At 36.8% G+C, this 12,275-nt stretch overlaps 1 protein-coding gene across 3 annotated transcripts in view; it reads left to right on the forward strand.

The window, feature by feature from the left end:
• The window catches only part of lrrc75a (leucine rich repeat containing 75A), a 100,569-nt gene that overhangs the window by 75,372 nt on the left and 12,922 nt on the right, over positions 1-12,275 (forward strand). For all 3 annotated transcript variants that reach the window (XM_062067915.1, XM_062067914.1, XM_062067916.1), the window contains 2 exons: positions 2,609-2,721; positions 11,675-11,948. In XM_062067915.1, the coding sequence (XP_061923899.1) occupies positions 2,609-2,721; positions 11,675-11,948 (387 nt within the window). The remainder of the gene's footprint in view (positions 1-2,608; positions 2,722-11,674; positions 11,949-12,275) is intronic.

Consider the following 12,275-nt stretch of genomic DNA (forward strand, 5'->3'; position numbering starts at 1 on the left):
CTCTCCTTTTTCTATTGTAGATCACAGATTTGTATTTTAAACCACCTCGGATACTATATCCTCTTGAAAATGAGAGTCGAGAACGCGAAATGGACATTCAGTGCCTTTTATCTCCACGACAATACATCGGCAAAATGCTTTAGCTACGAGCTAACGTGATAGCATCTTGCTTTAACTGCATATAGAAACAAAAGAAATAAACCCCTGACTGGAAGGATAGATAGAAAATCAACAATACTATTAAACCGTGGACATGTAAATACACGGTTAATGCTTTCTAGGCTGGCGAAGGTTAACAATGCTGTGCTAACGACGCCATTGAAGCTAACTTAGCAACCGGACTGCACAGAGCTATGCTAAAAACATTAGCTCTCCACCTACGCCAGCCAGCCCTCATTTGCTCATCAACACCCGTGCTCACCTGCGTTCCAGCGATCGGCAGAAGGACGAAGGACTTCACCCGATGCGTTTGGTGGCCCGGAGACGTAGGAAGTCAAGGTGAGGTCGGCGGCTAGCGCGGCTAGCGCTCCAACAAAGTCCTCCTGGTTGTGTTGCTGTAGTCCGCTGCTAATACACTGATCCCACCTACAACTGTCTTCTTTGCAGCCTTCATTGTTCATTAAAAAAATTGCAAAAGATGTCCAGAATACTGTGGAATTATGAAATGAAAACAGAGCTTTTTGTATAGGATTCTACGGGGTACCATAACTTCCGTTACTCGGACTTCGTCACGCGCATACGTCATCATACCGCGATGTTTCAGCCGGATATTTCCCGGGAAGTTTTAAATGTCACTTTATAAGTTAACCCGGCCATATTGGCATGTGTTGCAATGTTAAGATTTCATCATTGATATATAAACTATCAGACTGCGCGGTAGTAGTGGCTTTCAGTAGGCCTTTAAACTGCAGCTTAGCTCGCTCGCAGTCCTGGCTTGAGGTGAAGGCTAATTAGCTTTTAGCGTAACGTTAGCTCATTTTGCGGTATGCGTGTGTGATGTGTGTGTGTGTGTGTGTGTGTGTGTGTGTGTGTGTGTGTGTGTGTGTGTGTGTGTGTGTGTGTGTGTGTGTGTGTGTGTGTGTGTGTGTGTGTGTGTGTGTGTGTGTGTGTGTGTGTGTGTGTGTGTGTGTGTGTGTGTGTGTGTGTGTGTGATAAAAATCAACTACAGGCTTCCCAAATTCTGTAATAAATTAAGCATGATGAGTTGACTTGAAACTGTTTATTGTTGCACTTTTTATATGTAAAAGAAAAGTTTTATCATTTGATTTAATCTGAGCAACAATTTGAGGCAGTTTAATGTGGATTAACATGGGCAGAATTATTATAGTGTTCCCAATGTTAAAAGGATAAAGCCATTGTTTACAAATTTGGTAAAAAAATAAACAAAAAATGTATATTTTGTTGTTTTCTTACTGTACCGAAAATGAACCGAACCGTGACCTCTGAACCGAGGTACGTACCAAACCGAAATTTTAGTGTACCGTTACACCCCTAGTATATATGTATATGTACACCCCAGAAAACCGAATCAAATGGTGCCCAAAGATTCACACCTCTAGTAGCTACACTGGTTTCTTATTTCCTAGCAATGGTACTTGGAATTGAAGGGCTCCAGTGTTTTCCTATAGATAATTCATTTACAGTATTGATGTTCTTTGACAGCAGTAAATATTATGTATGTCCCGATCAACATTTTTGGCCTCAGATCCAATCCAATTTTGAGTCCTAAACGTGTACTTGACAATAGATCAGTGGTGCCCAACCACCGGGCCGCGGATCAATTGGTATCGGGCCGCACAAGAAATTAAAAAAATTTAATTAAAAAAATACAAATATATAAACTTTTTTTTTAATTAAATCAACATAAAAAACACAAGATACACTTACAATTAGTGCACCAACCCAAAAAACCTCCCTCCCCCATTTACACTCATTCACACTCATTTGCACAAAAGGGTTGTTTCTTTCTGTTATTAATATTTCTGGTTCCTACATTATATATCAATATAGATCAATACAGTCTGCAGGGATACAGTCCGTAAGCATGCATGATTGTATTTTTTTATGCCAAAAAATAAATAAATAAATAAAAATAAAATACCATAGATAGTATCGTTTATATACTAATATTATACTAGGTATCGATAGTATCGACATCTGAATTGATCACCAATATTTTACATTGGCGCTTTATTTTCCGCCATAGCGATGACGATTATTACATCAGAAAAAGATTGATGACACAATCTCAAATTTGAGCCAGTGTTCTGGCTAGACATGCACCCTCCTGGAATTCATACAACTCAAGCATGTGTGGAACAAGGAATCAGGAAATGTAATTGTGTCTCAGAGCGTGCATCCCTTTTTAAAGAATCCTTAATGTGAGTACAATCTTTAGTCATGTCAACACGTGGGACACAGAGCTGCGGTAAAGATCAGTAAAAAAAAGGCAAATATCAACCCTCGCACCTCTAGTAAATACCGTTACGCCCCTAATAATTATTACCGATTATGGCGATAAGGTCAGATGTGATGGTATGTGGAGTTAGAAGTTTCGAGTTAGACAGACCAGTAGGATTTTGTCTCACCCTGATGGTGTGCCCAACAGGAGAGAGAATCTTTGGGGGCGATGGAAAAAGTCTGCCGTCAGCTTACATACCATCTCAGCCCCCACTCTCAGTGGAGGAGACAAGGGCTGCTCAAGAGGAAGCCTCTAGCCTGGTGAGTAATTGATGTGTCATTTGAATAACATGAGTCGCTGTCCTCTTTACTCTGTCCTTTTGTCTGGCTCATTGTCTTCCATACACTTGTTGTGCAGGGGTTCATGATAAAGTCTAAAGACAAAAATGCATGTATTGTACAATAATGGAAAAAGTATTTTTAAAAAAAAATGTATTTATTACATGTACATGTACATAACACTGTATTTTTAGGACCATATAAGACGCTCTGTCAATGAACGGCTCCATGCAAGTCTATTTGCATACATAAGGTGCACCGCATTAAACGGGTGGTATTAGGATTTTTTTTTTTACATTTAAAACACTCCCTTGTTGTCTACATAAAATGTAATGGTGTTTTTTGGTCGACATTTTGCATAGATTATGTTTTACAGACAGTTTCTAGCCATTTTCTGACCGTTTCTTCAGGTCTTTTTCACGTGGCTCCACGTCGACTGCGTCTTCTCCCCGTCATCTTTCGTTGTAGATTTTAGCGCTCTCATAGTGAGTCTACTGACAGATAAAAGTTAGAACTGTATGCTAGTTTGTGTTATAAATGGCAATAGCAGAAGATAAATGCCCTACAACAAGAGGATCGGGAAAAAGGAGTTTATTGACTATGGCTTGGACTGCAATGGCAGACGCACACACATTTTCGTGATTTACGCAGATTCCAAATACACAGCACATGTACCAAAAGGGAAGACAAATTGGTTTTGCATAATGTTTCGAAACAAAACGCCAGATAATGTGTCTCCTAATCGGTGCCACTTTGAGTTCCTTATACACACACCATAATAATACCCATTTGTTGAAGCACTATGGGAGCCGTAATGATCTGACAATCCTTGAAGCGCCATGTTTAATGTTCTATATTCTCAGTAAAACGTCAAAGTTTTGGTGATGCTTGCTTACAGGTAATTGATAGGGGTCAACTTGCAGTCTAAATGTATCTCTTATGTGTGACTGCCATCTAATGGTCACACTTATCATTACACCTTGTCCCACATAAAATTGGTGTGAGGTCTGTAAGGACAACCAGAATCAATACATACATTAGGCGCTCCGGGTTAGAAGGCGCACTGTCCATTTTTGAGAAAATAAAAGGATTTTCAGTGCGCCGTATAGACCCAAAAATACGATATTTGTTTTTATATCAAAATAAAGTGTATATATACTCTATTTTTAACTTACAGAATATATCAAAGCATCAAGTCCTATTGACAGATAGCAGATAAATGACACGCTGCCAATAATCGATTGGCGATGAAAATATACCAATGAAGGTTCTCATTCATCCAGGTCATTGTCATCTCAGGGCGTTCAATCGTTCGCAACTGGACTGCTTGGTTGCAGTGCATTTGCGAACGATTGAACGCCCTGAGACAATGGTAACTATATATATAATACTAAGTTATTCTAAACCGTGAGCAAAATGTATTTCATGCAATGTTGCCCATGTTAACGAGCGCTGAGAAAGAAAGGAATCATTAATTGTAAATCAAATAATTTCATTGCTACAATAATTTTAAAAAACGGTTTACAACTTTCTAAATAACATATTCAACATTATGGGAGCCCCCTCGACATGAAATAACACCCTTTAACACCTCTACACTCTTTTAATCCAATTCAGTCATGCTGCCTGAGGCTGATTCAACCAGTGACCAAGATACTGAGTAGCGCGCTCCGATTGTTTTGGTCTCCTCTAGAAGTCAATACTATTGTAATATTGATATAATTAGTTGATCTGGCCATGTTTTACTTGAACATGTTGAATTTCGGACCAAACAATTGTAGAATATACTTTTAAAAATGTTTTGAATACCCCCCAAAAAATCAGCAATGTGGTGAAGCGCGATGTATCCAGGGACGACTGTAAATGTATTATTTTCTTGATATTGTTACTATGGATATCTGAATTTGCAACTTTTTCATTTCCGATACGACACAGAGGGTCATATTCAGTCATTTGGGGGCCCAAGGCAAACCTAGTAATTGGGGCCCTCCACATAACAAACAGATCATGGTCATTGATCATATTGTTAGAAACTACCATGAGAGTTGCACATTAAAGTTTGTCAAACTGCGCAATGAGCATCACTGATCACAACGTGTTTACTGTAATGATAGGAAGTTAGGAACATTTATCAAAATTTCATAATGTGTTTGCCATTTTTCGGAGATTATTATTTTATTGCCACAGTTGGACCAGATATGACGCATAGTGCTGTTGTTGTAAAGGCCGTAAGTGTGTGACTCGTGGGAAAAAGAGAGCTATTGACTGTTTTTGAACGCGAGAAGACTGTTGACTTATTAAAAAGTGCCTCTCCGTAACTTTATTAATTATTTTTTATAAGATATTTTAGGGCCCCTGGAACTCTCGAGCCCAAGACAACTGCCTGTGTTTGCCTAACGGTCAGTCCGCCACTGACAATACCGATATTGTAGCCATGAGTGGTAGCCAATACCGGTATCTGTCCGATAAGATGTCAGCACAAATCATACATACTTTTAATATTTTGGCTACAAAATATACTACGAAATATAATATTAGAAAAGGTCTGATTAAGTGAATTTACTGAAACAGAGAACATTGGTAGGTATGACAAACACTAACCTATTTATTATTAACTGTCTGGAATGGACTTATGCTGGCTTTAGGTTGAAGTGAAGTGGTAATTGTTTTGTTTTTTGGCAACATCTAGTGGTCACAATAATTAATTAGGTTAAGCTCATTACAATAAATTGAATAATGTGAACACATTTGTTACTGGATACTTTATAATAAGCTTCTGCCGTGGATACTTTGTATCTGTAGGTAATATGCAAATATAATTATTTGAAACCTGTTAATATTGACAAATGCTGTGTTTTAGACTGCCATATTGTTCAATTAAGGACACTTGTTACGTATGTCTCAGCTTGTGTGCTCTGCTGTTGTGTAGCTGCTAGCTCCTAGCAATCGATATCAAAAAAACAACAGCAGGACTGAAATTCGATGCTTTTTTTGTTGTTGTTGTTGTTGCTGTTTTTGGACCGGTATCTTATGTCAATGTCAGATCAGGACACCCCTAATTGTTTGTCTTAGGAAGATCTACCAGGAGCCAGACGAGAATTGGTAAATTGAATATTGATCATTTGTTAGTAATTTTTTCACAATTACAATTTGTAGATTTTCTTTATATTTTTGGTGTGGACAATAAACACACTCTCAAACATCGGGGTAAGCAGAATAAATTGGATGGAGATTTTGTTATATGTCTATATTAAAACGGTTCTTTTATTGTCAGTTAGGCAGTGACCTCAGTCTTTCTGGGCGCTTGTCTGTCGATATGTCTGCCACCTGCTGTCTGGCGGGCCATGGCTGCCTTACTTCCAGATTTATATTAGCAGTCTCACACTGACTCGGTATGCCTGCAATACGTTTTGCTCTTATTGCCTTCGACTTAGTTTTTAATAGAGAATATATAATATACAGTATGCTGTACTCTGCAAAAGTCCACCATTAGATTTGTTTTATCAACGCAATCACAGTACAAGCATGTGTTAATGGACAATCACACTAGTATAGACCATCTGCTCCTGTTGAGAGCAGTTTCATAAGCTTGGTATAATATGACCCCGCGGAGGCTGACTTGTCTTTGAGTGATGAAAATTGCTCAAGTGAAGCCAAATTCATCATTAGTAATAAATGTTCACAGTAGGTTTGTAATTGTGTCGTAACTAGCTATTTTACGATTCGTTTTAACGATTTGATCCGGAACATAATTTGAGGTTGCCAATACGATTCAGGGACGATGTTAGTTTATTTAGCTTGATACCATCCAAAACGATTTAGTGAGTTGAAATCGATTCAACTCAAAAAGTGTGACTGTGAGATAAATACTGGATACTAATTGCAGGTGGAGTTTCCTACATTCCTGTTATTTCTTGTAAAGGAATTAGGTATGAATGCATTATTGATATACACATATAAACATATAAACATGATTTTATTTCACAATTCCTTGAGAGAAAAAAACGCCTGGTTAGGCGTGTGTATGGCAGTATGTGTGCCTTCCTTAGGTGAAGCCAGATTTACAGCTATGTTGTGACATGTTGTTATTATGCGGTTTGTTACTTATGTATGTTATGTTGCAGCTATTTAAAATAGTTTTGTCAATTTGTTCTGGCCCAAAATAAATTGACCCTTTGAAACATATATTTGTCTTTGTGTGTTGTATGTAGACCACATTGCTTGGCAGAGTTCAGTGATGCAAATGCATGTCAAGTTGATCAACAGATTGTATTATTCTCCAGTGCAGTAACAGTACTGAAATGAAGGCTAAAAGGGCATTAATGGGAGCTTAATAAAAAAAAGAAGAAGTAACTAAATAGTTACTTTTCACAGTAACACATTACTTTTTGGTATAAGTAACTGAGTTAATAACTGAGTTACTTTTGAAATAAAGTAACTAGTAACTGTAACTAGTTACTGGTTTTCAGTAACTAACCCAACACTGCTTATAGCCAAGTTTTATTTTCAAAATAAAATAAATAAATAGCCACACAATACTCTCTTGGCAGAATAAATGTGTTACAGTATATAATAGTATTGTTCTGGCTACTTAAGCAACATATTCTTTTTATTTGATTATTTAAATATGTTTATCTTCTTCCGTTTTAATTTGTAAAAGTTTTAGTGTGTTTTTAATGATACAGAAAAAAAAAATCAGTTTTTATGTGATATCACGTGTGTTGATACAAGTTTAAATTGGGGAATTACATTTTTTAGTGTCTCTTGTATTTATGGCAGCATTCAAGCTAGCTCGCGCTAACTTGCTTCCCCAATAAATGAGCTGTCTCACCGGTCGGTGAATTTATCAAGCCTGGTTTTACAATAATTTTAATCAAAAATGGTAAAACTATCCGTGGGGAGTTTTACCATGGTTTATCATTATACCGTTTATAGATAATCTCTATTAGCTAGCAAGTAAGATTTTATTAGATTTTGGGCCTGATACATTTCTGTCATGTTAACCTGTCGGTTTTTGATGCGGTACCGCCTGAGGGATTGAAGGTCCGTAATATCAGTTTACTTGCAATGATTTCTCCAGATTCTCTGAACCTTTTGATGATATTACAGACCTTAGATGGTGAAATCCCTAAATTCCTTGCAATAGCTGGTTGAGAAATGTTGTTCTTAAACTGTTCGACAAATTGCTCACGCATTTGTTCACAAAGTGGTGACCCTCACCCCATCCTTGTTTGTGAATGACTGAGCATTTCATGGAAGCTGCTTTTATACCCAATCATGGCACCCACCTGTTCCTAATTTGCCTGTTCCCCTGTGGGATGTTCCAAATAAGTGTTTGATGAGCATTCCTCAACTTTGTCAGTCTTTTTTGCCACTTGTGCCAACTTTTTTGAAACATGTAGCAGGCATCAAATTCCAAATGAGCTAATATTTGCAAAAAATAACAAAGTTTTCCAGTTCGAACGTTAAGTATCTTGTCTTTGCAGTCTATTCAATTGAATATAAGTTGAAAAGGATTTGCAAATCATTGTATTCTGTTAGTATTTACGATTTACACAACGTGCCAACTTTCCTGGGTTTTGGGGTTTGTACATTTACGTTACGAAATTCATCTTCTGTGTGTGTATATCATAGCAGCCCTATAGACACAAAGGTTGTGGGGACTGACAAAAAGAGTTCACTCTGTTTCTTTAATTCCACTATAGATAGCTCACTCTTTTATGAGCACATTTGAATGAAACTTACAGGAAATTTCAGAAATGGGATAAGGAACACCTGCTTACATGTTGGGGATGATTGATTTTTTGAGTGCTACTTGGTGTTGGCCTTTTAATGTACTGTGCTTTTAATGTTTGTACTTAAGAGTAGCTCTACTATTTTCCTTTAGATCATACTGTAAATAATTATATTCCATATCCAGTTGCCCCAGTGCCCATCCAGATCTTGCATACAGACACTCTAGCTTTGAGTGCTATTCAACAGTTATTTCTCATTGCCATACGTCAGTGTCCTAAACACCAAATCCCCCGAGTGTCACTTTGTCTGCCGAGCTCCCCATAACTTCAGTATTTATGGTTCTCAAGTGTGCTGTACCTATAAAAATCGATGTACATAATCTCTTGTGGTCTATAAAGCTGACACATTTGCCACTGTCACTACTTTTTGAGAAAAGTATGATTTTAAATTATTGTCAAATATTAGTAATCGTAGTTCAAATGGTGTATCATAATTGCACAGAACTCCTCAGGCTTCTGTTGGTCTTTTTTAGGAAAGTTTCAATTTGAATTATAATTTAATATACACATCTACTACAGATACAGTACATTGGACAAAATACCACAATCTAATAATTCATTGATGAAATTACAATCAATTATGTTTTAAGATAATTTATTTAAAAAAATGTATTTCTATATACCCAAGAACATTAAATGTGATTATTAAAATCATAACTAAGTTAAGTTTTTTTGTGTTGTATATATTAAATGTGTTTAAAATGTTTACCGATAAATGTTATTATATATTTTTAAATATATAATACAGAGCTTCTCATTTATTTTTGTCATGGACACAGATTTTTTTCTGTGAGCCCACTTAATAAAATTACTATTGAGAACTTGGTTAATATTTATTTATTTAAAGTTTTTATATATGACGCTGAAGTTGTCTCCTTTTTCTTTTAATTCCTGTCTATGGAGGTTCATTTGTGTTTTTATTACGAAAGCTTTTTTTAAATTTTTTGCGTTGGAATTTTGTTAACTGAATTTTTTTTTTTTTACATCAAATTATGCTGACAATTTAATTTGAAAAAATTCAGTGTTTTAAAATTCAGTGTATAAAAAAATGTGTTAATACAAATTAATTGTAAAAAAAATTCAGTGTATAAAAATGTATTGCATAAAAATTCAGTGTATAAAAAAAAGTTTGGTGCTGAAAAATTCAGTGTCGAAAAATTTGCTGCTTTAAAAAGCAAGACTCACTTCCAGTAAAATATGGCTAAAGCAATGCATCCAGTCTCAGAACTAGCCAATGAGGTGTCCAGATTGAAGTCATGTGACACAGGTCTCACGAAACAGTTTACAAAAAGCAGTTAATTTGGCTACCTGGGCATAATACAACACAATAAACACTTAAATGCGGCCCGCTGGATGTTTTCAAACTGTAGAAATGGTTCCAATGGTTAGAATCTGAACTTTTAATTGACATACTACAGAAAAGTTCTACAGAATATTGATATTATATCCAATGTGTGGCTATATATATATATATATATATATATATATATATATATATATATATATATATATATATATATATATATATATATATATATATATGTCGCCGTGTTAGTTGCATCTTTGTTGTTTTTGCTCGATTATAAAAAATGTCGATCAAGGTGGTGGTCTGCAGCGCAACACATATTCTCAATATCCGGTGTTTTATTGTTAATAATTTATAATGTAAATCCCACAGTCCATATTTTTATGTACTTTTTGAATGTCATATAATTCAGTGAAATAACTAGCTTATTCCGTTTTTGCAATGGTTTGTTTAGGGGTTTTTTTACTGAAAAAGACACTCGAATGTACATGAAAACACATAATGTGGGATGTATAATAACTATGAACAATAAAACACGGAATATTAAAAATATTGTTGACGTTGCTCCTCTACTGCAGACCACCTCCTTGATCGAGGTATTTATAATCCAGAAACAGCAACAAAGATGCAACAAACACAGCAAAAAATATATGTGTGTGTGTGTGTGTGTGTGCGTGCACATCTATATCAGGGCTCCCCAAACTTTTTGACTCGGGGGGGCCGCATTGGGTTGAATTTGGAATAAATCCTTTTTTTTTTTTACCTGTGACTTCATGCCGGCCGGATTGTGGACGTTGGCGGGCCGGATCTGGCCCGCGGGCTGTATTCTGGGGACCCCTGATCTATACATTTAGCCGTCTTGTACCGTTTACCTGAACCTTATTATCCAGCACCATCTGCTGGTCACTGTTGTGTATCACAGTCAGTTTAGCTGCATATCATGACGCAGAAACCGTACGCCACTCAAACATTCAGATTCTAACCATTGGAATAATTTCTGTAGTGTGAAAACATCCAGTGGGCCACATTTAAGTGTTTATTATGTTGTATTATAGGATATAATAGAATAGAAAGTACTTTATTGATCCCTGGGGGAAATTCAGCACCACAATTCTCTCACAATACACAATTAACACTTGGGTATTTTTTACATGTGAATAATATAAATACAGTCTATTATACAGCATTATTCACATGTGAATAATATAAATACAGTCTATTATACAGCATTATTCACATGTGAATAACATAAATACAGTCTATTATACAGCATTATTCACATGTAAATAATATAAATACATTATACATTTATAGTACATGTACAGTCAAAAGGAACATATGCATTATACAGTCTGATGGCTGTCGGTATGAAGGACTTCCTGTGTCGTTCCGTGTTGCATTTTGGGAGTCTGAGCCTTCCACCGAACGTGCTCATTCTCTCCGCCAGGTCCGAGTGTATTGGGTGGGAGGTGTTGTCCATAATGGCTAGGAGCTTTGCTAGACCTCTCCTCTCTGACACCACCGCCAGAGAGTCTAGCTCCACTCCCACCACGTTACTGGCCGTTATGCCCAGGTAGCCCAGTTAACTGCTTTTTTTATGCTAATACGCAAGACAAGTGTCAGGTGACTTCAAACTTGACACCTCATTGGCTGGTTCTGAGACAAGTTCGATTGCTTTAGAAGTAAGTAAAGCAGCAAACTTTTCGACACTTAATTTTTCAGCACTGAATTTTTATGTACTCAATTTTAAAACACTCAATTTTTCTTCAGCACTAACATTATGTTGTTGTTTTACCTAGGAACATGCAATCACTCATCTTATGTGTGTTTCTAGTCTAAAGGCAGTGTTGTCCACCCCTCCGTCCAGCGGGGCGTTGGATCTGTCTGGTATCCCTCTGGCTGCTCGTGACATGGAGCGTCTATGTGCACATTTACAACACCATTCTTCCACCGTGGTCAGCTTGGAGCTGGGGTTCACCGAGCTGACCGATGAGGCCTTCCTCCTCCTCCTGCCCACTCTCGCCGCCCTGCCTCGGCTGGAGACGCTGGCACTGAATGGAAATAGGCTGACCAGGACTATTCTCAAGGAGCTAACTGATGCCCTAAAGGTCATTGTATTGTTGTCACATCAAGTTTTTATATACTAACCGAGATTATTACACTCCTGTAATAATTTGTGCTGGATCCTCACCAGCCTTTGTCTTTTTGTTGTCCAGTTGTTGTATCTTGTTTTTATACACTTCTAAGTCTCATGTGCAAGTATGCATTTATTTTAGTTTGTGCTAGGTGTGTTGTGTAATATACTTTAAAGGCCTACTGAAATGATTTTTTTTTATTTAAACGGGGATAGCAGATCCATTCTATGTGTCGTACTTGATCATTTTGCCATATTTTTGCTGAAAGGATTTAGTAGAGAACATCGACGATAAAGTTCG

The sequence above is a fragment of the Entelurus aequoreus genome, linkage group LG13 (assembly GCF_033978785.1).
Source record: "Entelurus aequoreus isolate RoL-2023_Sb linkage group LG13, RoL_Eaeq_v1.1, whole genome shotgun sequence".
Lineage (NCBI taxonomy): Eukaryota > Metazoa > Chordata > Actinopteri > Syngnathiformes > Syngnathidae > Entelurus > Entelurus aequoreus.